Source organism: Penicillium waksmanii (genome assembly GCF_028829765.1).
Source record: "Penicillium waksmanii strain IBT 27052 chromosome Unknown utg000007l:1.0-4314555.0:1.0-4317578.0, whole genome shotgun sequence".
In the NCBI taxonomy this organism is placed as follows: domain Eukaryota; kingdom Fungi; phylum Ascomycota; class Eurotiomycetes; order Eurotiales; family Aspergillaceae; genus Penicillium; species Penicillium waksmanii.
This window is the reverse complement of record NW_026643253.1, coordinates 1,049,974-1,076,934: the sequence shown is the minus strand read 5'-3', so window position 1 is coordinate 1,076,934 and position 26,961 is coordinate 1,049,974. Positions and strand designations below refer to the sequence as shown.

The following is a 26,961-nucleotide window of genomic DNA, read 5'->3' as shown; positions in this document are numbered from 1 at the left end:
CGACTCCCCCTCCTCCTCTCCTTTCCTCCACCCCCAAAGTAAACAATCTACCTCCACCAGTTCCGTCGCAACGTTTCACCTGAGACATTCGCCCCAAATTTATTACAGAACTTTCTCCCTGTCAAGGGTCCTCTTCCCTCCGCCCTCCGTCAACAATACAAACAGCTAGCGGGTGGTCTGCGTCCTTCATCCATGGTCCCGCATTCCACTTGCTCTCCCCTCCGAATCCTCCACGATCCCGCCACCGCTTCACTCCATGTCGACAGCATCTACTCAGTCCCGAGGAGTTAACCGACGGATCAACAGTATCCAAAATGAGGGTCGCCATTCGCGCAACTCCTCGCTCTCGCGCCGCCGCCCTCTCAGCGCCAACGTCGCTAGCAGCCACGCTCTCCGTGTAGCCTACCTGGCCTATCTCCTCAGCCCTCGTTCGCGTCGCATCCAAAATGCCCCAGTCGCCCCCGCACGCCCAAAGCGGTCCTCCACCTCGATCCACGATTTGATGAGCGACTTCTCCCTAATCAGGGATTCGAAAAGCACAAGGATTCCCCATGGATTTGTCGGCGAGCTCGAAAAGCGGTTGACGGGGGTCTTGATGGGCAAGGAGAAGAGGAAGGAATATCAGGATCATCTGGTGGTGCGCACCTTCGCTGCCTTCCTCAATGCGCTGAAAGAAGATTCATTCAAAAAGCGCATGGAAAAAGATCGTCGCGCCGAAGATCTCGTCCTCATCTTCTACTCCAACGCCATCAAGGAACTGAGCAAGGGGAAGGAACATGACGATGATAGCTGGAAGCTCATGGTGGATCGACACGTTGCCCTATTCGTGCGCCTTCTAGCGCTCACTCTCAAGGGCCACGGCCACGACTGGGCCAAGGACCGCCCGGAGCTGGCGAATCGACTGTCAGTGCTGGAGAACAAGCTTCTACTGCAGGATCAGGATCTAATGGATGGTAATGGCCCAGCAACAACGGAGGTCGTGGCCCAGCTGAGTTACGATGTCAAGGATATGCCGCTGGTGCAGCATGTAGCCAAGATATTTGGTATGACATCAAGCCAAGCCCAATCGGAAATCGATAAGCATAAGTCGGCGTGGAGCGAAAAGGCAGCATTGCAAGATCTCAAGACCTATCAAACACATCTCAACCTTCAAACTCGCAAAACTTTATCGAGGGATGACTTTGAGACGGACGAAGCTTTTGAAACATGGAAGAAAAGCGAAGGACCCGATCTCTCTCAGATGATGCTCGCCATTGTTCAATCTAACCCGGAGCTAGCAAAGAGTACACCCGGGGCACTTCCTGGAATCAATCCAGCTTCTGAAGATGACTTATTGAGGACGTCCTCTGGTCGTACGGCTCGGATGTCTCATGCCTTCGACCAACCCGTCGACTTATCTGCGCTCTCATTAGGCGGAGCGAACGATTCTGAGGAATCGGATACATACACTTTTATCCCATCTGATCCCCGAGAGATATATCGGCACATTCTCTCCCAAGCTCTGAGCTATGACCTACGGGATCGAGAACTAGAGGCTACCCAGGCCTCCTCTGATGCACCGTCGATCAAGTTGCTGTCAAAGCAGTCTACAGAGCTGCTTAATGAAATATGTCTCCGCTGGCGGATCCCTAATTTTTCCCGCGTCGTTTTATTCATCGACGTCATTCAATCCAAGTTCGTTGACAATGAAATCGATCTCAACACCCTGGACTCAGCCTTCACCTTTGTGAAAGAGTCACCGGCTAGCGAGCCCCGATCGAAGCGCAGCAGCATGGCAGTTTCCTCTGTCTTTGACCGACAAAAATGGACCGTTCATGATCTCCAAGCGATGCAGGTGTCACTTTCCAAGCTTCATGAAGCCATGCTACGCGAACTCTACGACGTGATGATGGACTGCTTTGAGGCTAAACCACGTCCCCTTGGGCCTGTGATGTACATTCTTGAGAATCATATCCAGGAGGATCCAAGCTATACAGAAGACCCGGAGGATCTCGATCGATTCTCCTCGTATGTGCAAGATGGGCTCGCTCAGAAGGCGACGGAGAAGTACCAAAGTTTCCTTAGCCAGTTGGTGCCAGTCGACGGAGACAGTTGGGGGTTCGACAATGTCATTGAACTGGGAGACGCGCTCACAAAGCTTGCAACCAAGATCCAGAAGCGGTACAGGAATAACCCTGAGATCATGGGGTAAGTGATGAAAAGACTTCGTCTATTGTTTATATCAGTCCGATCTAACTAGAACAGTGTCAACCCATACACAACACTCTGCACCAATGTCCTACATCTCTTCGCTGAAGATGCGCATGAAATGATCATCCGAATCATTGAACGCTCCAAATCCAGAGGAGAAGAAATTGACATTGATGAAGGCATGGATTTGTACAAGCAGCTTGCGAAGGTTCGCCGTTTATTTCATAATACTATCGAGGGGTATGTACCGGCGAACCTTTAATCTTACATACACCCTTTGCTAACGGCAACTGTGCAGAACTGAATTTCCTTTCCACGTGGAAACTTTGTTGGAAGAATTTGTTTGGAGGTGGCTTCGTTTAACGGATCAGAGCGTCATGGAATGGGTCAATCAGGCCATCAAAAAGGATGCCTTTGGTATTGGAGAGGAAGACCCGGCTAATTTGCCATCCGACGATAATCGACACAGTGTCTCGGTAATCGATATATTCCGGTCATTCAACGAAATCGTGGAGAACTTGGTGCATATGGAGTGGGATGACGATCTTCAGTATGCGAAATTCATGACCGCCCTCTCCAACTCAATTGGCAAGGGCGTGGCAAAGTACTGCGAATCTTTGGAGCAAATGTTTGCCCGGGAGCTGGATCGTCTCACCCCGGAACAGGAGGCGGCGTTGAATCAGACTACTCAGGAGAAGCTCATGCAGTTCGCCAAGGACACATGGACTAACAAAGACAAGATCGAGCCATTCCAATTCTCCTCCGAGGTATGGATGCTATGCACCTCTATATTCCCATATTAGGGTCTGCTTGCTAATCGATGATTATAGTCACTGGTCAAGTTGAACAACATCGAGTATGCTCTCACCCAACTGGATAGGCTTGAGCGTGAAATCAATGTCGATGGATGTGCGGATGTCATCGCAAAGAACACCCCTCCGCAGCTGAAGAAGGTGCGCAAGTCTACGACCTACGTTTTCACCATCAAGGTAGTAGAAGCCGAGGACCTGAAAGCATGCGACATGAACGGTGGAAGTGACCCATACGTGGTCTTGGCGGATGAATATCAAAAACGAATTGCAAAGACTCGAATCATCTATAACAACCTCAACCCCCGTTGGGAAGACGCAGTGGACATTACAACGCAAGGTCCTCTAAATATCATTGCCACAATCTGGGATTGGGACGCGGTCGGTGACCACGACTATGTTGGTCGAACATCAATCAAGCTTGACCCGGTCCACTTCAGCGACTTCCTGCCAAGGGAATACTGGCTTGATCTTGACACTCAAGGGCGTTTGTTACTGCGTGTCAGCATGGAGGGTGAGCGCGACGATATTCAGTTCTACTTTGGCAAAGCTTTCCGCACGTTGAAGCGTACGGAAAGGGATATGACTCGCCGGATTACTGAAAAGGTATGCGACAACTCTCCACATGAAGCGTATTATATCGACTAACCTGTTTTTTTTTTTCTCTCTCTCCTAGCTTTCTGCCTACATCAGTCACTGTCTGTCACGTCGTACTTTGAAGTCTCTGTTATCTCGAGGCATCACCATGTCAACAGTCTCCAATTTCTTGAACCGAAACCGAGCACAGCAAGCCCCGACTGGGCCAACACCAGCCGATGTTGAAAATGCACTTGATCCTCTATTCAATTACTTCAACGACAACTTCGCCATCATGAACAAGACGCTCACCGGCGAAGCCATGAAAATGGTAATGGCCCGCCTTTGGAAAGAAGTCCTAGCCACGATCGAAAGTCTACTCGTCCCACCATTATCCGACAAACCATCCCACCAAAAGCCGCTAACGATGCAAGAAGTTGACATCGTCTCACGCTGGCTCGTATTATTATTAAACTTCTTCCACGCCATCGACGACGAATCCGGCGAAGCAGGCGGCGTCCCCATCGACATTCTCAAATCCCCCAAATACCACGAGATCCAAAGTCTCAATTTCTTCTACTTCGAGCCAACAGAGAATCTAGTTCGCACATCGGAGCGAATGGCTTCAGCAACAGCAAGTCGCCAACAAGCGAATCGCAACCGCGCCTCTGCACCCGCTCATCTCGGCGCCACGGGGCCTGGCCATGGCGGATTAGGAATCCCCGCTGCCCGTCGCGCAAAGAGTATCATGTTGTCGCGTAATCTAGGCACCATGAAAAAGGTCAAGGAGGAGAAGCGACGCGAGGCACAGGCTGATCCGAATGATGATATGATTCTGCGGATTCTTCGCATGAGGCCTGAGGCTGCGGGGTATTTGCGGGATCGTAGTCGGCAGAGAGAGAGATTGGCTGCCTTGGCTGCGGCGGACGCTATTGTTAAGCAGAGCTTGATGGCTGGGGTAGGGGGTCGGATGAGTGGAACGATTCCGAGACGCTGATCTTGAGCTTGAGCTTGGACTTGATTTTTATTTTTATTTTCGTGCTCTTTATACGGTTCTTTTTCTTCCCTGTTAGCGAGAGGGGTTCTTAGGATACCGCGCCTTTACTCGTAATTGTCTTTATAGGAATCAGTATGATGATCATATCACGATTGTTTTTTTTCTCTCTGAATGTAATAAAAAGTAGCCCAGGTACGATAGAAGCAAAAGTAAAAACAAAAACATACCAAAAGGCCTCACTGCCAACTAGTTTATCATGCATAACCATAACTCCTCAACCCCCGCAGAGCTGACTCAATTCTCCACTAGAGTGGATGCTACCTTAGCCCAAGTGTATAAAAGCCCAATACCCCAATAACCCAACTTTGAAATCAGTACATCCGAGCCTCAAATCGATCCGATCTATTGTGACTCATGAACCCAAAACAAAACTTGGATCTATCTTGTTTGCCCTGAGCTTCTTTATACGAACCCCACTCCTCGCACGCAATCACTCACCATTACCCCAACACCAACCTCCAACAACTCAACTCAGCCAGACTTTACTTCTAACATTCCCCCACCTACTACCTACCATCTATCAACGACCAACATACAAGCAAAACAAACCCCCCCAACCAAATAAACCCCCATCCGAAACAAACCCTCAACCCCAACCATCCAAAATGCACCTACAAACCGAACCAAGAACACCCTCAAATCCAACCCCCACCAGCGCAAGCACAAGCACCCAGACAGCAACCACCACCTCAAACCAACCCCCAAAACAAAAACACCTCTACTTCGCCTACGGCTCAAATCTCTCCCCAACCCAAATGTCCACCCGCTGCCGAAAAAACCCAACCTCCTCAACACCCCTCGCAATAGCCTTCCTCCCGCACTGGCGCTGGCTAATCTGTCAAGCGGGCTACGCGAATGTCCTCCCACCACCCGACCTACGCACGGGTAAACAGAACAGTCAAGCCGCGGACAAGGTTCCGATTTCGTCGCCTGGTTTAAATGGGGTGGATGGCGTTTATGGAATTCTTTATGAATTGGATCCTGCTGATGAGAGGGTTTTGGATAGATTTGAGGGTGTTGATTATGATGCGCCGTTGGCTGGGAAGGAGGGGGTGGAAGGGAGGAAGGGGGGAGGAGGTGGTTGATATCTCGCCGAGGATTCGGCCAAGGGAACAAGGTCTTGGTTCTTATAATAAGTGGTTTTTGGGTGCGAGGGTTGTGAAGTGGTTGTCTGGGAGTGAGAGTGAGGGGGATGTACTTCGTGTCCAGCACCAAGTTCGAGATGATACTGATGTTGATGCTGGTGATAATACGGAGGAGGAGGTAGATATTCTGGTTTATGTTGATGAGAATAGGATTGTGGTTGGGCCGCCGAAGCTGGAGTATATTGGGCGGATGAATCGGGCTATTAAGGAGTGTGCGGAGCTGGGTGTTGATGAGGGGTGGATTGGGGGGGGTTATGAGGAGGTTTATTCCTAAGACATGAGGTTCGGTCCGTATGGGAATGGTTGAGTCTAGTTGAGTTGAGGGAGATGGACTTAGTAACTAGTAGTTACATGGTGCATACACAGGTGGTGCATAGGTAGCTGCTTTTTATTGTGTGATATTCAATACACATTACACATTACACACTTGCTCCGAGCTGGGGATAATGGTGCTATTTATCTATGGATCACTGCGGTACTCGTACTCGTAGCTCATTCCCTTCAAGCTGGTACGATACTCTACTCGATATGCTAAGATGGGATAACGTGGTGTATATGGCAATGATTGCTATTGTAGCGAAACAAGAAGCTTAAGGTATCTGTCTATAGAGTATGGGGTTGATTAGATTTGATTGTTGTTAGATTGTTGATGTGATGTTGATGGATGCTGATATGGATGTAGAATTCGGGCATGCGAGCCCGGCTCTACACACCACCGACGAGGATCCGCAAAGCACAGCACAGCGCAGCGCAGCGAAACCAAACCAAGCCAAACCAACCAAGCCAACCGGAAAAAACGAAGACTTCAAGGATAAAAATAGAAAGCACGCCAATACGGTGACATGTCGGATGAACGTGGGATGGGCCGTTCGGGAGTGGGCGGGCTAGGCCAGGCCAGGCCAAGCCACCGAAAACTGAACTGAGGCTGAGCTGGCGCGAAACACACCGCCGGGTTTCGGCTGGGTCGGGACATTATTGCGATCTCGGTAGATCGCGGAAAGCGAAGTGAATTTGGTGAAAACTTTTGTTAAACTGCGTCAGGCAGGAAGGGACGGTCGCCTCTTAAGTCGAGTCGATACCGATTCCGATGCCGATGCCGATGCCGATGTCGATAGCAGTGCACTGGCTTAGGCCTGGCCGGTCAGAAGGGTGTAGACGGGGGCGGGGAGCTTGTCGCGGCCGTGAAGGAATTCAAGCTCGAGGAGGAAAATGAAGCCGAGGAGTTCGCCGCCCATCTTCTTGATCAATTCGCCACCGGCTTGAGCAGAGCCTCCTATGAGAGTCGTTAGTATAAGACTTTTTCTTCTTTTCTTTTTTGGGGGGGGTTCCGGGGGGGGGTTGCGATTGCGCTAGTAGCAATGCGCCCGCATAATGCATGTGATTGCACATATACATACCGGTAGCAATGATATCGTCGACAACAATAACCTTCTGACCAGGCTTGATAGCGCCAGCCTGCATCTGGAAGAAGTCGGTACCGTACTCCTTCTCGTAGCCCTGAGTTTCACAGGGACCGGGGAGCTTGCCCTGCTTGCGAACGGGGACAAAGGCAGCACCCAGGCGCAGGGCCAGACTAGGGCCCATCAAGAAACCGCGGGCCTCCAGACCGACGATGACATCGGGCTTGACGCCGCCGGCGTTCTCGAGGATGTGCAGCTCCAGGGATCGGATGAGAGCCTCGTGCAGGGTCGGGTCGGCGAAGATAGGCAGGATATCCTCGAAGAGAATGCCGGGGGAAGGGAAGTCCGGGAACTGACGCAGGGCGGCGCGCAGGCTTACTTTAAGACTGGCGAGTTCGGCGGCGCGGGAGGCATGGGCGGCGGGGTGTCCGGTGACTTGGGCGGAGGCATCGGGGGCGGAGGCGGAGGATTGGGACATGATGAAGAGAAGAGAAGAGAGAGAGGAGAAGAGAAGAGGGAGAGGGGAAAAGGAGGGGTAAAAAAGGGTAAAAAAGGATGTCGAGATAATGGAGGAGGGGACGAAAAAAATCAGCGGTAAAATTACGGTGATAAGGTGTGGTGGCCCTCTGCCCCTCCAAGTCTAGATTTAGTATTGAGGTACGGTATGCTAGTGTAGTATACCACAATTAGTTTGTATTCATTCTAACATCTAATATAATATAGTAGTCTATATAATATAATGTCTATATAGTATTATATTATATTATACTATACTATTATATCTGATTCTCTATTTCATGATAATCATACACTCTAGTACCCCAGTACCCCAGTACCCCTGTACCTATCTGTACCGCCACTATATGTACGAACAGCGGTCTACGTACATCTGTATCCCCCCGTCACGCCATGCATTCGACCCGGTTTCTAGAATTCCGCCTACCTGAGGCTACTCCGTAGTGGGTGGCCAGCGCAACAAGATCGGCCAGGACTAATGCTCCTCTTCCTGCAGCGGGCCAGGGCAGTTCCGCTCCCCAGCCAATCACAATCCACAACCCGCTCACCTTTCATGCCTATCACACCATACGGGGCTGCCGGTAGGTTTGGCTTGTTTAGCCTTCTTTCATACCGAGTACTGTACATACTTACTTTGTATGGGTGACTCACACGGTCCCTGCCCATCTCTGTACAGTGTCGATCTAGAACCTCTGGAACCGGCGGCCTGACCGAGGAACATGGCGGGGATGGCGTTCTAAGACCATCAGGCCACAGACCCATGGCGAAGACGGTGTTGACACCAGTCCAATCATGCGTGAGGAGATCGGGTGGTGATTCTGAAACTCGTCCGCGTGCATTAGTGCTGCAGCGAGGCGATCGGACGTTGCGTCCAAGATGAATCGGTTCTGCAGTGGTGTGTTAGTCCAACAGGGGAGTGGGAGTACAGAGCGGCAATGGAAAGGTGAACTACTAGAATACACTACCAATTAATTATAGGAAAAAAGAGCAAAAAATATATAGAATAAGTTTAATAAACGCAGCCATCAATTTGGTTGATTTGGAAGAGAAGCAAAAAGATATCTCAGGTAAGGTTTGTAGGAATAGCCGAACGGGGGGGGGTCGAACCCCCAACCTTGAGATTAAGAGTCTCACGCTCTACCGATTGAGCTAGCCCGGCTGGGCTGTTGTTTGGGACGGCAGACTATGGCTACATGAGGCAGAATGATGGGAAGATCCCAGGGCCACCATGAAGCATTCGAGGAACCAACAGGTAGACAAATTTGGATATTACAATATACACTTAGGCTGGTATGTATATGATATCTGCTGGTATTTTTCGATTTATACTATACTATTCACAGGCTAGTATTAGTAGTAGAAATTTCTCTTCTTAGTACTACTTCTGGAGAATCATACAATCTATTGCATTTTTGCTGGTGCAACTGTCCATGGATACTACCAGTAGTATATATATCCGGCATGCCAAGCTAGCCATCCACTCGAAGCACTAGCAACAGCCTGAGCATCGCTGTATTATAAGGACAATACTAAATATTATTTTAAGATATGAAATTAGATAGGCTTCAATCCCACTACCACCAACATCAATGTAAGTGCTAATTCATGATGCCCATTGCCCATCTACCCAGATCTACCTAGTACATCCACGTGACCGCACGGACCACCTCGCTTAACGTTTTCCCGGAGCTGCGCCCTCGGTATAAATCTGCCGCCTGCAGCTTCTTCCTCCTTCATCTCCTATGGGTGTTTGCATCGAGCTTGGCTCTCCTCTGCTCCTAAGCTTAATGATGCTTCTTTCTTTGTAATACTATTATTGGATTTCGCAACACCATGCCTGCTCCGATCGAGGACCATCCGTTCGATCCGCGTCAGGACCAGCTGCAGGCCGTGGGCAAAGCCTTCGATGCCCTCCTACTAACCCTCTACCGACTTACCAATAGACACAATGACCTCAAACAGCACTCCGAGGATGTCTTCAAACAGGTAATTACTCCTTTCTTCTTTGTTTTCGTTACCCCTTTCCCTTTCACCACCCTCCCCCAGTCTCACATGATGAGAAATTAGCTCTAGATCAGGAGCCACTTATGTGGCGATGACGGATTAACATGTATTATCTGATTGAGACTTGCTTTCATCTGCCTATCTTTGAAATGTTCCTTTCATTTTATGACCCTGGCTAACCTGAAACGCAGTATACAGCCGTGACGCGACAGCTGGCCCCACAGGATAGGCCGCATGCGATGGAGGTGCAGCAAACGTTACTGGATCAACAGAAAGAATTGTGTCTAGGCCTTGTGCAGCACAAGTCCCCAGTCGAAGAACAGTCGCTCAATTCAATGGATGTAATCAAGACGCTCGTTTCACACCAAAATGTAGACGAAACTGCCTTCCGGGCCATCGTGGACGGGGTGAAGGGATATAAAGCTTTGCTCCGCTCTCAGGATGGCCAAGGCTCTTCTCCTCCCAACTCCACCACCAACTCGTGCATGCTCGCCAGAGGCCCCGAAGACCCTTCGGTGTCGCTGGAAAAAGACTTCACCACCAGCGGGACTCAGGGTAACCTGCACTGTCCTTTCTCCAAACCTCCACGATCACCCCACCCAGGCTCCATGCAGAACGGAGGAGCTGCGAATAGTGAGGGGCCTAAGATCCGCATCGATACCTGTGGTAATCCAGACCCGGACCCCATCAAGGCCGACATAGAGGAACGACGATCCAGTACAACCCCCTCGGCTCATACCTCGGGGAGTCGATGCCCCGTGTCTCGTTGTCCGATCCGGTACCTGGATAAGCATTCACCAGAGGAGATCGCTGAATACGTGGAACGTCACAAACATGAAATCCCTCGCAGCCATGCCATCTGCGTTAAGCGATATCAGCGAGACCCCCAGAACATGCGTCAGCTGGATGCCAAGTATGGCGGATTAATCAACATGATCAGTGGTCTCTCCGCGAAACACCAAGCCTTCCTCCCGCAACAGGCCAACGGCAATGGCAACGATGACCAGGCTTCCCACTCCGCATCCACCGAACGAGTCGAGAAATGGGCCGAGAACGTGGACCCCGTCGCCCCCGACACACTGAACACGAATGAGAATGGCCATGACCATGGGCAGGAGAACGGACACGGACACGGACACAAGGAGGAGGATGAGGGGGAGAACGAGGAGGATGATAACAGCCGCGAGAGTCACTTTGACCGGCCCCTTCGAGAGGTCCGAGTGGGTGAATCCCCAAGCAGGCCTTGGGGAATTCATGTCCCACTCGCCGAGCAATTATCTGCCCCAGTGCCTTTCTCCGGATCGGCGTCTGGTCCTATGTCACCACCAGCCCCCGTGGGTCCTCTTGATACCTCACCCGGCGATGCGCCGGCAAAGCCCGCTGGCCGCTGTCCCTTTGGCCATGACGCTCCCAAACCAAAGCCCGAAGAGCCTGTTGTCAAACCCGAGTCTCTCGGATCACCGTGGGCCAACTGGGGCAAATCACTCGAAGAGAAGCCTGTGGATGAGGGTGCTGCAGGCCAGCAGCCGCCGCCGGAAGAACCTATCTCGTCGCAGTCAGAGGCCAAGCCTCCACCACCAGCACATATCACCTTCAACGGCCCCGTTTTCTTCGGATACTCCGCTGAACAAACCGCCAGCCTGATGCAACAGCTGGGCAATCTGGCCAACTTCAACAAACCCCCCCTCCTAATCTACTGGCCTCTGCGTGACTGCATATTTCTTTCTTTGCTTTGCTTTGCTTCCCTTCCCTTAACGATCCGATCATGATACCACGACCAACCTACTGTACAAGTATTCTAGCGAGCGCATCAATAATACCACACATCAACACATTAATTACCACTACACCTGAATAGCCAGTAACCAAACTAGAAGCCCAATGTAAACGTAAAAACTTACTCAAAACGAGCATCCTTTCCCGCATTCCTTCATTCCCCGAGGGAAACCATTGGAAAGCAACCCCCACCAACCGCGCCCCGCCTTCTTATTCTCCGCCTTCCACCAACATGCATCGTTCTCGTCTCTTCTCTCGTCTGCCTTTCAAATCATCTCTTCATCCATCTCTCTCCCGTCCTCAATTCATCCCCTTCTCAAGAATTACCAACATGTCTGCCAACTTTACCGCCGTCACTGCCCAGGATGCCTGCCCTCGTGAGTCACGTCACCCAACCAGCTGGAGCTGTCCTGTCAAGCCAGCCAGCACCAAGCCAGAAACCCACCCCTAAAGTCCAATGCTAACAATTGATTCTCCCAGCTGCTGGCCCTTACGTACGTTCCCCTCAGAAATTGAATTGAATACCCCTCCCCTCCTCGCTCCCCTTCTCCCTCCGAGCAACCAAACCAAGCTCCAAGCAAACGGGGAGCTTCCCCGCCAAGCGAAGCAACGCAAAGCAAAGCAAAGCACCAACATGACAGAAACCCCCATAATAAACCAAACTAACAAAACCCCCCCTTGAATCCAGTCCCAAGCCATCCGCGCTAACGGCACAATCTACGTCTCCGGCCAAATCCCCGCTGACGCCTCCGGAAACCTCGTCGAGGGTAACATCGGCACTCTGACCCAAGCCTGCTGCAACAACATCCAGGCCATCGTCACCGCTGCCGGATCTAGCGTTGGAAAGATCGTTAAGGTTAACGTAAGTACTTCGCTGAACAGTTCCAACTATACTCTATACTATAGTATGTTTTTGCCGCGCAGTTACAGGTGCTAATCCCTTTGCTACGCTACAGGTCTTCCTTACCGATATGGCCAACTTCGCTGAAATGAACGCTACCTATGAGAAGTTCTTCACTCACAAGCCTGCCCGTAGCTGTGTTGCTGTTAAGCAGTTGCCCAAGGGTGTTCCTGTTGAGATTGAGTGTATTGCTCTGGAGTAAATTGGATCACGCCTGGAGGTCAGATCTTATAGAAAAAAGATTCAATGATTCAATGAATTTCTTCGATGTGCTTTCAATTTTTTTTTAGTAGAAGTGTAGATTTGCTTTTGCTCTTAATTTCTCCCTCCCCCCCTCGACTCTAGTACTTATAGATTGTTTCGTAGATATGATATACTGGTTTTTAATAGACATTCTGAATAAGGGGAAAAATGAATGAATTGAGAATGAGAAGTATGTACATACACACCGCAGGAATAACCAACCATGTACAACGCATTTTCATAGTAGAGAAACAAGTTCGAAAAGAAAGGAAAACAGTCCAAGTCCACTAACATTTATAATCGATCTCCGGGTATACATGTATTTGGGGCAAAGTAGGAAAACAAAAGCAAAATCAAATGATGTGCAGATTTGCAATAGGAACACCCTGAGAGCGCATGGTATACCGCCTCTTAATCCCAATCCCAGTCGAAGACTGCAAAAGTGCATACGTCTCATCACCCCCACCAACCATAATCAAGCTTATGAGATGATTACGCGGAATACCACTAGCAGAAACCTGACTCTCATCAAGATGAGGTCTAATCAGCGAAGACTCAGCGCGCAACGCTGCTAGCGGCGCAGACCCCTTCTCGATATTCTCTTGCGGAGAACTGGGAGGTTGTTGTTGGGACTCTTCGTCCGAGGATACGACGATGACTAGTTTAAGTGCTGAGCGCGAGGGCCGGAATGCGGCGATATTGCGCAACTTTTGCGAGAAGGTACAGCTGCCGCGTTTTATGACGAGGACTTCGTGTGTTTGTACAATGTCTCGCAGGATGCGGTCGTCGCAGATTTCGTGGGCGAAGTAGATCGTTGACCAGGTTAGGGGGGTCTTTGGAAGGTTTGCTGAAGAGTGACATTGTTATTGCGTCTTCGACGTCGGGGAGTGGTGCTGCGCCGATACCGGTGGGTAGGGTGGCGGGGAGACTGAGGCGTAGGGGTGTGGTGGTGTCATCATCATCTTCGGGCTCGGAGTCATCGCGAAGTAGGGCGGAGACTGAGTTGACGAAGTTCGAGAGCATGCTTCTCATGGTTGACTCGGGGGAGTCGACTGGGCTTTCGTCGTCGACGACGGCGGCGGGAGCGGGCTTGCGACGGCCGAGGTTAAGGTCCGAAGTTTCTTCACTTTCTGAATACTCTGCTGCATGTGGTTCATCTCCTGGAGCAGCTGAAGCATTGCGCTGGCGAGAGGTTTCTGGCAGAACGTCAATGACGAGGTCTAGCATGGCCGTGTCGCGAACCCGGGTGAAGTTCGGATCATACGGATCAACGATATCAAAGGTGACCTGGCGAGAGATGTATACCTTCTCATCCTTTCCAAGCGGTACATTGTTGATCACTTGCACCCGGTATCCATCTTCGTCATCGTGGCCAAGAGAGACGTCCTGCACCATGCTCAAGCGGAGCCCTCCGATTGTTTTGACTAGAACACCGTCTCTTACCCGTTCCAGCGCCCCCGGACCTAAATTGACACCGCCTGGAAGAGATGGGAATGATATGTCCAATGTGGGACGCACGGCCATCGGTGCACTAACTGCGTCGAACGGAACGAGTTGCGGCGGAAGTGTCCAAGGATAGAAGGTATAGTTTGTTGGAGATGACAAATCGGAAACAAACACACTCTGGTGCTCGGGCGATTTCCCTCGAATAGGGCCCTCGGGTGCTCCGCGACGAGGTCGAAGATGTAGACGCGCCAGGCTGGCAGCATGGAATATATCGGGTCGAGAGGCTGTAAAAGACACGCCGAAAATAGGCGAGGCGATTGCTTGACAGGTATCCTGAGGGGGATTTTCAGAAGACCACGATTGCGTCTGGCGGGAGGGCTGCTTGGGAGCAGTTCTTTTCTTCGGGATGATTAGAGGATGGCCTTCGGTGTTGAAAACCCACGGCGCATCGATTTTGTTCAATGGGTGATCCGGAGTAAAAAGGAGAAACATATACTTGGCCGTTTCACCCAAAAAGAAGCTCTCCATGCGATCGATCATCTCACCAGTTTGGACATTCCGGAGACCTGCCCATCCACATTGGGTCCAACAGCGCCTCTTGATGTCACGAAGAACCATTTCTCCAACATGTAGGTACCAAGGGTCTTGTGTAGATCGGTAGATGTAGTAGGTTGATTCGATAAATTCAGGTCGACCTCCATACCAGGCAAGACCCCCTTCAATGTCACCCGTGGCCACGTTCCACCGCTCGGGAAGGGCTGAGAAGCGTGTCCAGATTGCAGTGGTGAGGAGATGGATTTGAATTGCTTCGTCTACCTTGCCATCCAGGGCAAGCAAGCCCGGGTAGTAAGCACTCAAGCTATCGATCCAAAAGGCCCGCGTCGCGCCGGTGGAGACATCTCCAACAACTAGATGAGGATGCTGGTATCCCTCCCCACGGTACAGATGACGATTGATCGAGGTATGTGAATCTTCCCAAACCTGGAGAAAGGCATCTGCAGAGTGTTGATAGTCTGTCAAGGGGAGATAATGATCATCCAGCAGACTCCAAGGGCTGGAAGTGTCAAAAGGTGGGCGCTCCCCCTCGGAAAGAAGAACGTGTGATTTGACCGCATATTCAAAGAAACTGTCAATTCCAGCACCAATCTGTCATAACCAGTCAGATATCATCCGTGAACTTCAAAAAGTCTTCGCTATATTAACTTACTCCTGAATAGGGTCCCACCCATTTCCCGGATTCTGCATCGATCCCAAATCCAACAAGTCCAATCTCACTTCGACGGGCCCAAACTGCCCAGAATGCTCTTTTGGCCAATTCCTCATACCGGCCATCGCCAGTCAATCTGCTGAGAACGGTGAATTCCAGGGTAAGACTGCCGGCGCCGGCACTGCATGTCTCCGTGATTTCCGCAGAGTTCATATACGCATACTTCCGCTTTTTGTCCTTCTCCTTCTTCTTGCTGGAGTTGGCATTCAGAGGAGAGTTCTCGTAGAATGGAATGCCGTGTCGCAGATTCACTCGCGGGTAAGGAAGGCCGGTTTCCGTATAAAAAGCCGGGAGCAGACGATGCGCTAGATCAACTGCTAATCGGAGTAATTGCCCGTCGTATACGAATCCATCCACCCACATAATGCCATGGTCTTGCTTGGAGAATCCGCCCTTGTCCCAGGCGCTGGCGTATTCGGCATCCCGTTCTGGCGGGTTATATCCTGTGATGGGTAGTTCACCGATAGCAAATAAGTGTGAACTTAGGAGTCCGCCTGGAGAAGTGTCAGCTAAGTTTCCAAACAATGGTGGCAATGGGATCATACCGAGCCCTCGAATCACAGTTTCAAATACCTGCACCTTGCTATCGATATCGAAACCCCTGCTTCTCTCACCCTGACCAGCAGGGCCCTGCGATCCATCACCATAGAGCCTCACAAACTCCTTCACACCGCCCTGGAAATTCGACAGAGCGCGATCGCCACTCTCCGGACTTGACGACAAGATCGCCAGGGTCGATAAGCTGTCGATCAAAGTCAAGGAGTAATTTCCGAGGACATCATTGTGTTCATTGTTCTTTTCGTCGCGGGTCAAGGGGCCACAGGTCAACGGGCGCAATTCGTCTTCGGGAAAGGCGTGATCAAGGTAATTCTCGAAACCATGGTAGAACATGTGTTCTGTTTCCTGTCTGCGCGATTCACGGACGAGAGGGTTAGCAAGGGCACAGTAATACCGGAGAAAGCAACAACAATCCGACTTACCTGAGCTCTTTAATTTGGTAGTCTCGCATAGCCTGCGCCGACGTAAGCCATAGCGACAGCAGGACGGCCCAGACCACCATCATCCACGCGCGACGGGGGTTGAACATCTGTAAGCTCCAACATCGCGAGCGCATCACCGGAAAGGGTGGCCACCGAGGGGCATGGACGTGCCAGTGAGGTCTGTTAGGTTACAGAACTCGATCTTCGATTGTGGTGGGCGTTGTAAAGCGTGGCGGACGGGGATGGCGGAGGGAAAAGTGTCTCAGCGGATTTCAATGGCGGGTCGATTCGGTCGATGCGGCCAGATAAGCCTTGGCCGCCCGCGATGATCTTCGAGTACAGGAGAACATCCGGGTTATTTATAGTACTGTAGAGTTTAAGTGCACTTGAAACCTAGTTGGATCATCTTATTCTATTTTTATTTCTGGAAATACTTTACCTACAATAAAATTGTAGTATTTGTTAGCTTTCTGCAGTGGTGACTCCCCTAAATAACTAGCAGGAAGTTCTTATACCCGGGGAGAGTTGTATATTTCCGAGTTTATAGAGATTTGTTTAATTATTCAAATAAATAATTAACGCAAACACTATCCTTCGGTAATGGAATAAAGCAACAATATAAGTGATTTTCATAGATCTTGGGCGATTATCAAACGGTATATCAGAGCACCCTAAGACACAACGCGATATTTTAAGATCTATGTGACGTATTGTAGTTACTAAATTTACCAGTTTAGTTAGTAAACGCGACGGTATATATTGCGAGTTTGTATGTCAAAATAAGATTTAGGTAGGGGCTGAGTAAGATGTTAGTATACAGTCCTTATTCTGCAGAATTACACAAGTGTTCTTTGTAGCTTTCTTGCAGGTTTTGGGATATTGTCAGAATCCCAGAAGAGCTGCTGGCTGTACACTGGGTCATGTCTTCCTGCCTAGGAAGCTGTATAATTATAAATTTTCAAGACACTTTCTATACTAATCAATAACAAAATTATCTTGTCAGTTAAGGACTTGGAGACTGAGATATATCTAATAATCAATTTAACCTGTAATTAAGCTTAAACATAACAAAAGAAACGAAAGCACTTCCGAAGTGAAAAGACGGCAGGAGCGATCCTGTACTCCATCACCAAAAATAGTGCCTACCAACATTCACTGGGGTACAAAACATCCAAACATTTTCAGTTCAAGCATCCACCTCAACTCTGTCTCTTATTTCCCCATACCACAAGATCTCCCTTTACCTACGCTTACTTACCCACTGGCAGGCGATAGCTCTCTTCTTTTCTCATACTGCAATATCTCCCTGTGGCCAGTCATACTTGCCCATATGTTAACAGCCCGTACTGTCATCATGGTTCCTTACCTTCCCCTGGAGATCATGGAGATGATTTTCTCCAGTCTTGCCAGCCCGGAAGATGGTATCGGCTTCGCCCTAGCCTCAAAGTACACTTACGATTGTTTCCTGTCTTTCTTGGAGCAGCGAAAGATCGACAAAAAGCTCTCAAAGCTTCTGCCGATTGAAGAGACTCTCCACCGTCAACCGTTTGGTGCTGTCGACGAACGTGGTCACCTTCCACGAATCCGACTTCTTCCATGTCTCCAGACCGATCGTTTGAGAGCATGTAAGTTGTGTTTGACTTTGCACCCTGTTGAGTGGTTATCTGCGCAGTCAGTGTCCCTATGTTCAATCTCTAACTCCTGCGCTGTGTTGATAACTCACCAAGACTAGATCCATGGCAGCCGGGACACAGGATCTCCAATCCACTGATCAGTTCCAGAATCGCGGTAGCCTGCCTCATTCTCGTCACCCGATGGTTAACGTCTGTCCCTGTATCCGCATAACTTTCGACGAAGCGATACATCTTCACCGTGGCCTATCCAAAAATGCCGGATCGTGGAATTCCTTTGTGAGACCTTTGCCTCCGAATAGTCCTGCGGTACCTCTTTACACTCACGGCTCAGTTTTCTTTGAATCCGAACACCAGTGCAGCTATGTTAGCTCTCCTGACCCGGACATGCCAATCCAAACAAAGTTCACACTTGTCGATGGAAAGCTGCACTTGGTAAACGTGATATTACTTGATCGCGATGCCTACAACTACTTGATACCTCGGGCTTTGTACCCGCTTTACGCCAAGGAATGCTTGCGTCAGATTTTCAGTCAAATGGGACTGGGCTTCTGGGGTCAACGATATGATGACTGTGGTTTTTCTGGCTACGAGGTACAACTGGACGGCCGGTTCTTCTTGCAGATTCTCATTATCAGAGATTTGGGAGATGATGCCTGGCCGAATATGGACTGGGAACGGAATTGTCATGAGCGAGTGAGTTGTGACTGACCTGAGTAACCACAGATTTGATGCCTAGATTCCAAGGCGTTGAATCTGTATTTGGTTGCCATGTCTCGGGGTGGGTGTTCCTGTTACTGCGACGCACTTGTGGATGTCTGGTGCATCATCATGGTTAATATTGGCCAAGTCCTGGCAAGTGCCGCTTGGTCAAAGGCAATAAGGAGCTCGGAACTCTATGGGAGCGCTTCCATGTTGGTCAGGGTCGAGGTGGATTCTGCATTGCCTTCCATCTTCTTCTTTCTGTCTGTTTATCTTTTCAGGTGCGATGGATAATCCATGGCCCCTTTATTATCTTACTGGGCTGTTCATATGGCGTGAGCTTGTGTTTAGTGCCTTTGGCGTTTGTACAGCATTTAGGGAGTATTTAGATGCTTCTTTTAACCTTTGTCCATGGTTCCTTTTCTTATCTCCATGCTTAGTATTCCGTTGAATGCTCCACTTTAAAGCTTGATCAGCTTCATTGTACTGACCTGTTACAGTGTGGGTGTTTTCTTTCTTATTTTCTCTGCTTATCTTTTCGGCTAGGGCAGAAATAATTGATGGGCCCTTCTTCTTTAATTCCTTTCTAGACAGTTCCCATGGTATACTTCATGTAAGGAGCTTCGGTACGATAAATGTCGAATACTGGGAATGTGCAGACAACAAAAGTAATAGGATTAGATAGAGGAAGATAAAAAAGATGAAGAAGACAAAGTAGACGCCGACAGAGAAGGCAGAGAAGGCAGAGAAGGCAGAGAAGGCAGAGAAGGCAGAGAAGGCAGAGAAGGCAGAGAAGGCAGAGAAGGCAGAGAAGGCAGAGAAGATGAAGCTGGAGCATCCGGAGCAGATGGAGCAGATGGAGTATCCGGAGCAGACAGAGCATCCGGAGCAGACAGAGCATCCGGAGCAGACAGAGCATCCGGAGCAGACAGAGCATCCGGAGCAGACAGAGCAGACGCAACAGAACAGGAGCAGAATAGGAGAAGAAAAGGAGAAAAAAAAGGCTCGGCACATACTCATCAGCAAGACAGTAACTAGAGGCTCGTCACACTTTATCACAAATTCAATCCTAGTTCGCGGCTAATGTTGACCATAAGGACGGACCGGCCATCAGGCAGTGTCTGACTACCCCCCAATGACCCACGAATAGGATCCACGGACCCAGAAGCCCGGTCCAACTTGGCTAAAGGAATTCTCTAGCCAAGTTGAATCGGGGTCTGAGGATCGGGGGAGATCCGGCGGTGTTATGCCAGGATAGGCGTTCAAGTCGAACATGAACCAGTTGACCAATTGCAGTTTGCCACCATTTAGTTGAAAATATGAATTGATTTGAATGTCCTGGTTTGGGCTGCCAGGATAGATGCACTGGTGTTCAGATTGAAAGAAAACGGAGCCGTGGGTGTGGAATGGTACCAGAGGAGGTATCTGCATCTCCGCCTGCGCATGCTTAAACAAGCCATGCGCAATATGCGCCATTCCGCCCACAGTAATCTGCTTACACGGACAGATATAAACGGGGAGACTGCTATGAATCAGATCGGTGGATTGAAGTTCAGAAGTCCCGTTTCCGAGGTCCTAGGGTCTTATTAGTTATCAAAATTATACGGGGTTTGAAAATAGTATAATACTAACTGCTCGTAGAGCCATTCCGCAGGGTGAAGAGATACACACAGCTGACAATAGACCCACCGCTCGTTTTGTAGGGATTTAAGTACCCTAATCCGTCCGATTTGATTACGAACGTCACTGGTATCGAACGGTCGGTGGTGAAGGGCGGCTTCAATCGGTAGAAGCTTCGAAAGCTTCATTCCACAACGTTCAAGGAACGAGAGAAAGCAAATGTATGCGTATTTTGAACTCAACGCAAAACCGATACCATCTTCTGGGCACGCAAGGCTGGATAAAACAATCTCCATGACCTCCGGGGGCAGGTAGCTAACCATGTTGTCAGAACAACAAGAGATAGTGTGTGAGAGGAAGAGAAATCGATTGTTGGTGAAGTGGGGGATTGCCTTGTGGTCTGGTTCAAGCTCTGGAGGTTCGATCATGTTGCATGAAAAGGGATGAAAAAAATCCGGGGTAGGTCCAAAATGCCCCAGTGAATGCTGGCCGGCGTCCTTGAAGGAGGAGTTCAGGGTTGCTCCTACCCATCCCCGGCACCAGTGCGTCGCCCACAAGAGCATTTTTCTGTCAATATAGGAAGCTAGATAGGCTATATACTATACTATTAGTATATTTTGCAATAGGGTAGTGGAGTGAGCTGTTGAATTACTTATTGAATTATTTATTAAATATATAGTGAATTCAGGTTTCTATATTGGCAGGAGGTAGAGTAGTTAGTGGTTACAAAGTAATACGTATACTAGCCTCAACTTATTTATGTAGGCAGTATCCATGTCAGAAATTAATTATCTATGAGTTTGCTTGCTTCATTGTTTGAGTTATCAAAGGCACTTAACCTTAGACCTGGCACTCACCCTCAATTTAGACCCGCCAAGACGCCAAGGAGGGTCCAAATTTTGACCCTGGACCCTCTTAGGTAACATTTTGTGACATAAATATGCCTAAATAGGTAATTTTCTGCTCATAAATAGTGTTCTATACACTTTTATGAAGAAAGATACCCTCAATGAGGGCCCCTTGGCGGATGGAGGGTCTGGACCTTGGACCCTCCAGCCGGGTCTACTTAACCTGATATCCGAGGAAGGTGGGATGTGTTGTAGATAGATTTGTCAATCCTGTTGATAATTGATACGGTACGGGAATTATTTACTCCAAGCAGTTTGGCAATCCTTCTAGTAACCTCCTCGGCCAAGAGTAGGTTGGTATTCGCCGTGGGAACACCATAGGCCACCATTCCCCATATCGGAATGCTTATCTGCGCTTCTGGCTCGAACACTTTGGCCCATTGAACATGGTGCTTCTTTTTGCCCCACCAGTCGTACGGGCACGCAGGCTAAGCTGTTGAAAATCAGCGATGGAATCTTACCGCTATGATCGCATGGTTCGGCGAAGACTTCTCTACCATATGAAAACGAAGGTTCCTTCGGAATATAGGGATCGTCATGTGACAATACTAGTGTGTCAGGATAAAACCCCTTCTAGAGTAGCCTTTTGGCATAATTAACTAACAGTATCGTGCTTATAGGTGCTGGTTACCTTGATAGGAGCCGACACGCACAGCCATTAGGTCGACATGACGTCCCCGGATGGAAGTCTCTAGGTACCGATAACACAGCTTTAGCCAGTGCTCCGTTGACGTTCCGTAAACACGCCGCTTCCCTCACTCGCTCAATCTTCTCAATGCTATGGTCCCGAAATACGGGCAAGTGTGGCTCGAAATGATCCGGATCCACACTTTTCTATAAGACATTCGTGCCTACCTGGACCGAATATGGCGAACATTCAAGCACACGAGAGAATAAACAAACGCTAAACAAGCTCGAGGGAATCCAAGGTGGACGCGAGGTTGAAGGTGGAGAGCCTCAATTTCGGCCCGGGATCATGGACATGTACTACTTGTGTGGTAGTGCGAAGATGTGGACTATCATCACCGATGACGGCAATTTAGTGACACATCTCGTATCCCTGTCTCACTTGGGACTTTCCTTTCTACACTTTTTCTGACAGCAAGGCATTTATTAAAATATGGCAATAGTAACTGGGCTTGGACGCTAGTAGCCCGTTCCTAGTAAGCACTTTGCTCGCAGTCTGTTATGTCGACCATTGTTCACGACTGGAATTTAGCAATGTGACTGTCGTTGCTCGGAGGCTTATTCTACCACATTGCAAAATAGGAATCGAATAGCTCTGGTGATATTGCTCTTAACAAAAACTCACCTTCTTCTGCCTATTACACAAACAACCCCAGGGAAACGGGCGCTGATTTCATTTGATCCTCTTGGATCTCCTGGATCAGCGCATTGGCTGGATAATCTTCCAGATCTAGATCCATGTATCCGATATTGGGAGCCCATTTCCGTCCCGAGACAAACAACGAATGCCCATTGATGCTCACATCGCTGAGAATCCTCAGCAGACATTGACCTGCGTCTTCCGCCTGCGCAAACTCTACTCCGACTTTTGAAACATGTGCGAACACATCATCGGATAGGATGTTCGTCTTGACGTACCTTGTAACTTGATAAGCCAACGAAATATACGATACTTGACAATATGGTGCTTACCATGGAGAGATGATGTTCACCCGACTACCGTAGAAGGAAGCGGTTCTTCTCAATGAGTGCATGATTCCCCGCATGGCCCACTTGCTTGCACAGTATTGAGGAGCCCGTGGACAGTCCAGAAAAGCTGCACCTGAGCCAATCAACACCAAACAAGTATCCTCTTGCTTGGGGGAAATTTGTTGACCGTTTTGTCGAATAAAATAATGTGCGGCTAATTTGGCGGTATATAAAGCACCTTTGATGTTCACGTCAATGAGGGCCAGGCTGGGCTCTTCCGGTTCCTGATTGTCGCCAGAATACGAAAAAACCTCGTCTTGGCGAAAAACCCCCGCATTAGCTACGACATAGGAAATATTCCCTGATTGAGAAAAAGTGACTGCCTCTCGAAAAAGATGGACTTGATCGTTCCACTGGGTTATGTCGCAACTAATGAATTTGGTACTTTGCGCGATACATTAGTGTCATAGTACAGAAATGCAGCTTGAGCCGTGTACCAACCCATGGAGTTCCTGTGCTAGTTTGCTTCCTCTTTCCACGTCAAGGTCGCCGATGCAGACCCTCGCTCTGATGATTTTGTTAGTCAAATTCCCTAGCAACATCACGGATTTTTATCTCGTACCCTGCGGCAACCAGAGCGCGAACGTAAGCCTCTCCTATGCCATTGGCACCTATCCATGGTTATTGAACATTCATTGAATTGAAGTGGACATTCTAGAAAGCAATCATACCACCAGTTACAATTGCAGTCTTTCCCTTGATATTTCCGACATCGAAGGGCTTATTACAATCAACAGGCCCTGAATGTGTATAGCCTTGCATCGTATATGGAAAAGGTCGTAGGTGAGCCCCAGTGAACCAGTATCGATATAATCCCTATTCCGACAACTGCTCGGGAAGCTGGGTGTTGAGGAGAACAGAGGATTCTGTTGCTCGAAACAATCCACCGCCAAGGTTTTTATACTTTTTATTATCATATGAGTATCATGGAGAACGTCGTCATAGCTCCAGAAATAAAAATAGTGGTACCAATGTGAGATAACTAAGCCCTTTAGGGTTATTGTAGACTCACTTAGCCACAATTCAGTATCATTAACATAACGCACAGCTCACCAATATGCACAAGACATCTGAGCGCTCCACTAGTCTATTTCAAGTTAGACAATATAAGCATCTTGCATTAGCGTATTCTTATTCGTAGCTGAGCCAATGACATCCACGTTTGGCATAAATACCCAGCTTTGGTCCGAGGTTTAAGTACTTTACTGCAACCGAGTCTCAAACGGCCCACATTCAACCTTGGCTTGGCCTACCTTTGCAGTAAGTCTGACCTAGTGGGTCGCGTTGATGACCTCGGACTAGTTACATACTTCCGCTAAATCCGCTCGCTGACGCAACTGACGTTAGCGATCTAATTATTACCCTCTACAATGCCACTATGCTGAGATCATGGCCGGGATGTTCGTCAGTTAAAGGATAATCTAGTGAAGAGTGTTCGTCGGTCTCCCCAGAAAAAGGTCAGCAGATGTTGCAGTGACGCGCCAGGAAGGTCTACTCAGCCCCACCCTTAAGTCCGCTTTGCTTATGTCGGCACTCCCTAACGAGGAGGCATCTCCAAAGTCCAAAGGGAAATACTATATTACTGTGTATAACAACGACTTATCCATCGTTACCATGGAATAAAATACAGCCCGGCAGGGACTACTCGCTAGTGGCTAACATTAGACTCGCTTATCTTGACGTAGGGTTCGGGAATGAATGTCTCAGAGTGTAGGGTTAATTTGATCTTGAATTTAATTGTACAAGGTTCACCCTTGCCTTGACATTTGGGGTTTCTTGATAGAGCGACATTTCCTGTGGGTCTGCAATACCCACCGTGAGCCTTACTTACTGCTCAGTCATCATAAGCCAAGACGGCCATGTGGCCTAGTAGAGCTGTAGAGCAGAAAACCCCATCACAGACATTTTTTTATTCGCATTGTTCAGATAGGATCACTAGGCCCCGTCAACACGGGCTGACTCGTGAGAATGTGGAGCTTGTCGCCACCCAAAGGGTCAAGATCTTATAAATTCATGGCCGTGTCATTCCATTTAGCTGAAGCGTTTCGGCTATAAATCTTTCCCCATTTCCGGAACTATATCTGTCTTCGCTTTCCTCTATCTACAATCCAAGTTGTTCCTTTGTCATGGCACTCAGCAACGCCACTGCTATCAACGCAACGATGCGAGCTGTTGTGTGGCAAGGCAATGCCTACAATGTTAGCGTTGTCGATCTGCCTATGCCAACCATCATCAATCAAACAGATGCTATTGTTCAGATGTCCAGGGCAGCTATTTGTGGATCGGACTTGCACATCTATCGTGGGACGAACGTGGGTGAGCCAGCTCCATTCGGCCTTGGTCATGAGGGAGTTGGCTATGTATCCGAGGTCGGGTCTGGCGTTGGCTCGCTCAAAGTCGGTGACCCGGTGATTGTTCCTTTCACTGTTGATGAAGGTCACCTGCACTCCGACCTCACTTCGCACATGTATGCTGGGTACGGCAACGGAGGGGATCTAGGTGGAACTCAAGGTAGTCGCTTCCTTCGTCTACACAACTTTGGCTAACATAGACAACACAAGCTGAGTACCTGCGCGTCCCCTTCGCGGACAACGGCCTTATCCCAGTTCCGTATTTAGAGTATACGAACTCAACTACAAACGAATCTGTTTCTCTGGCAAATGACTACCTTATGATGTCCGATATCTTTGCCACAGGCTGGACTTCCCTCGATTTTGCCGGGTTTGAAGCAGGTGACACTGTTGCCATTTTTGGAGCAGGCCCGGTTGGCTTGATGGCTGCATACTCAGCTACCCTTCGAGGTGCCTCGACTGTATATAGCGTGGACTACGTCTCTGATCGGCTCCAGCTAGCTGAATCGATTGGAGTCATTCCCGTCAATTTCCTCGATTCCGATCCGGTGACGCAGATCTTGGCACTCGAGCCCAATGGTGTTGCTCGAAGTATTGACGCAGTTGGATACGAGCAAGTGAACAGAAACCTCACGGTCCAGTCGGATGTCATTATTCGCAATATGTTGGCCGTTACTTCCTCAGGTGGTGGTATGGGCACTGTTGGAGTCTATAATCCAGAGTCCCATAATACAGCGACAGCGCCGCGTGCTTCTTCCGTCAACACGCACTTCAATTTCTCCCTTACGGATTTCTTCTTTGGAGAATTCCAGTGGGGAGCTGGACCTTCGAAGCCGATTGATCTCGCGCCGGAACTCTTGCATCTCGTTGCTTCAGGCAAGGCTAGACCAGGTTTTATTGTCAGCGATGTCATTAATATTGAGGACGCACCGGACGCCTATGCCAGGTTCGAGAGACATGACTCCATAAAGGTCGTTATCGACTTTGGTCTGTAAAATTGGAGTGTGAATATTACATTGACTCAGAGATAATCCCTCAGATTCGGAAACGGAAGACATCTAGTTACAACGAGGGAATGCAAAGTAACGTCTCCATCTCCCAGCACACTACACTTAAAAGCGAGATTCCCCCTGACCTATGCTAATCTGTAGAGATATAATATCCTTTAAATGTTCATCTCGGCACTAGCAAAATAGTTCGAGAGATTACCAAGGATACTGATCCGGCCAGTATTAATAGCGAAAAGGCTGTTTAGGATAGCTTTACAGATATAATTAAAGAATTTAGTAATAGCTACTGGGTTAGAGGTAGCTACAGCCTTATGAATAGTGGTATTTGCCGTAGCTAAGTTGACTCTAGAGTACTCTATACCTACCAGAATCAGTACTAGAGGGTTCGTATGCTTTTTGGATTATGATTAATCTCTCTGGAGGGAAGCGAGGGAAGCCCTCAGTAATGTCGGTGTAGATATCACTCAAGGCAAGTTGCGGGGTCCCACCAATCCCAACAAAAGCGACCATGCAACTTGAAGTGATTATTTAAGTCTGGCAAATACATCAAGAGACATAAAACTCATTATAATCCACGAGTTGAGTAAGTTCAGCATTCTCCAGATATCGTTATTGACACGGTGGTGAAGCCACGTATGGAGATTCGTTGCCGTTTGGTCTCCTGAGGATTTGTGGGGATCGTCAAGTCGGTAACCGGAGAAAGCTTTTCTATA

At 49.0% G+C, this 26,961-nt stretch overlaps 12 protein-coding genes across 12 annotated transcripts; 8 read left to right on the top strand and 4 right to left on the bottom strand.

The window, feature by feature from the left end:
• Window positions 1-256: 256 nt before the first annotated feature.
• N7481_007259 (C2 domain protein) lies at window positions 257-4,572 on the top strand (the record flags this gene model as incomplete). The annotated part of the gene is made up of 5 exons (XM_057266478.1): window positions 257-2,187; window positions 2,245-2,430; window positions 2,489-2,957; window positions 3,021-3,605; window positions 3,676-4,572. The coding sequence occupies 5 exons, from the start codon at window positions 257-259 to the stop codon at window positions 4,570-4,572; spliced, it is 4,068 nt and encodes a 1,355-aa protein (XP_057120679.1).
• Window positions 4,573-5,237: 665 nt separating this feature from the next.
• On the top strand, window positions 5,238-6,051 carry N7481_007258 (gamma-glutamylcyclotransferase family protein; the record flags this gene model as incomplete). The annotated part of the gene is given in 2 exon segments (XM_057266477.1): window positions 5,238-5,665; window positions 5,679-6,051. 2 exon segments carry the CDS (start codon window positions 5,238-5,240, stop codon window positions 6,049-6,051), a joined length of 801 nt encoding a protein of 266 aa, XP_057120678.1.
• Window positions 6,052-6,431: 380 nt separating this feature from the next.
• Window positions 6,432-6,665, top strand: N7481_007257 (uncharacterized protein; the record flags this gene model as incomplete). The annotated part of the gene is made up of 1 exon (XM_057266476.1): window positions 6,432-6,665. One exon carries the CDS (start codon window positions 6,432-6,434, stop codon window positions 6,663-6,665), a length of 234 nt encoding a protein of 77 aa, XP_057120677.1.
• Window positions 6,666-6,904: 239 nt separating this feature from the next.
• Window positions 6,905-7,655, bottom strand: N7481_007256 (adenine phosphoribosyltransferase APT1; the record flags this gene model as incomplete). Its single annotated transcript, XM_057266475.1, has 2 exons — window positions 6,905-7,050; window positions 7,175-7,655. The coding sequence occupies 2 exons, from the start codon at window positions 7,653-7,655 to the stop codon at window positions 6,905-6,907; spliced, it is 627 nt and encodes a 208-aa protein (XP_057120676.1).
• Window positions 7,656-9,526: 1,871 nt separating this feature from the next.
• Window positions 9,527-9,760, top strand: N7481_007255 (uncharacterized protein; the record flags this gene model as incomplete). Its single annotated transcript, XM_057266474.1, has 1 exon — window positions 9,527-9,760. The coding sequence occupies one exon, from the start codon at window positions 9,527-9,529 to the stop codon at window positions 9,758-9,760; it is 234 nt and encodes a 77-aa protein (XP_057120675.1).
• A 176-nt stretch (window positions 9,761-9,936) lies between these two features.
• N7481_007254 (uncharacterized protein) lies at window positions 9,937-11,466 on the top strand (the record flags this gene model as incomplete). The annotated part of the gene is made up of 1 exon (XM_057266473.1): window positions 9,937-11,466. One exon carries the CDS (start codon window positions 9,937-9,939, stop codon window positions 11,464-11,466), a length of 1,530 nt encoding a protein of 509 aa, XP_057120674.1.
• A 338-nt stretch (window positions 11,467-11,804) lies between these two features.
• N7481_007253 (Protein mmf1) lies at window positions 11,805-12,576 on the top strand (the record flags this gene model as incomplete). The annotated part of the gene is made up of 3 exons (XM_057266472.1): window positions 11,805-11,885; window positions 12,162-12,335; window positions 12,430-12,576. The coding sequence occupies 3 exons, from the start codon at window positions 11,805-11,807 to the stop codon at window positions 12,574-12,576; spliced, it is 402 nt and encodes a 133-aa protein (XP_057120673.1).
• Window positions 12,577-12,970: 394 nt separating this feature from the next.
• On the bottom strand, window positions 12,971-16,444 carry N7481_007252 (glycoside hydrolase family 47 protein; the record flags this gene model as incomplete). The annotated part of the gene is made up of 5 exons (XM_057266471.1): window positions 12,971-13,450; window positions 13,497-15,209; window positions 15,271-15,824; window positions 15,876-16,237; window positions 16,311-16,444. The coding sequence occupies 5 exons, from the start codon at window positions 16,442-16,444 to the stop codon at window positions 12,971-12,973; spliced, it is 3,243 nt and encodes a 1,080-aa protein (XP_057120672.1).
• Window positions 16,445-17,640: 1,196 nt separating this feature from the next.
• N7481_007251 (uncharacterized protein) lies at window positions 17,641-18,652 on the top strand (the record flags this gene model as incomplete). The annotated part of the gene is made up of 2 exons (XM_057266470.1): window positions 17,641-17,935; window positions 18,054-18,652. The coding sequence occupies 2 exons, from the start codon at window positions 17,641-17,643 to the stop codon at window positions 18,650-18,652; spliced, it is 894 nt and encodes a 297-aa protein (XP_057120671.1).
• A 1,116-nt stretch (window positions 18,653-19,768) lies between these two features.
• On the bottom strand, window positions 19,769-20,586 carry N7481_007250 (uncharacterized protein; the record flags this gene model as incomplete). The annotated part of the gene is made up of 2 exons (XM_057266469.1): window positions 19,769-20,218; window positions 20,359-20,586. The coding sequence occupies 2 exons, from the start codon at window positions 20,584-20,586 to the stop codon at window positions 19,769-19,771; spliced, it is 678 nt and encodes a 225-aa protein (XP_057120670.1).
• Window positions 20,587-22,496: 1,910 nt separating this feature from the next.
• N7481_007249 (putative short chain dehydrogenase/reductase) lies at window positions 22,497-23,649 on the bottom strand (the record flags this gene model as incomplete). The annotated part of the gene is made up of 5 exons (XM_057266468.1): window positions 22,497-22,776; window positions 22,831-23,271; window positions 23,329-23,394; window positions 23,450-23,498; window positions 23,559-23,649. 5 exons carry the CDS (start codon window positions 23,647-23,649, stop codon window positions 22,497-22,499), a joined length of 927 nt encoding a protein of 308 aa, XP_057120669.1.
• A 1,364-nt stretch (window positions 23,650-25,013) lies between these two features.
• Window positions 25,014-26,233, top strand: N7481_007248 (glutathione-independent formaldehyde dehydrogenase; the record flags this gene model as incomplete). Its single annotated transcript, XM_057266467.1, has 2 exons — window positions 25,014-25,398; window positions 25,449-26,233. The coding sequence occupies 2 exons, from the start codon at window positions 25,014-25,016 to the stop codon at window positions 26,231-26,233; spliced, it is 1,170 nt and encodes a 389-aa protein (XP_057120668.1).
• Between the last annotated feature and the right edge of the window lie 728 nt (window positions 26,234-26,961).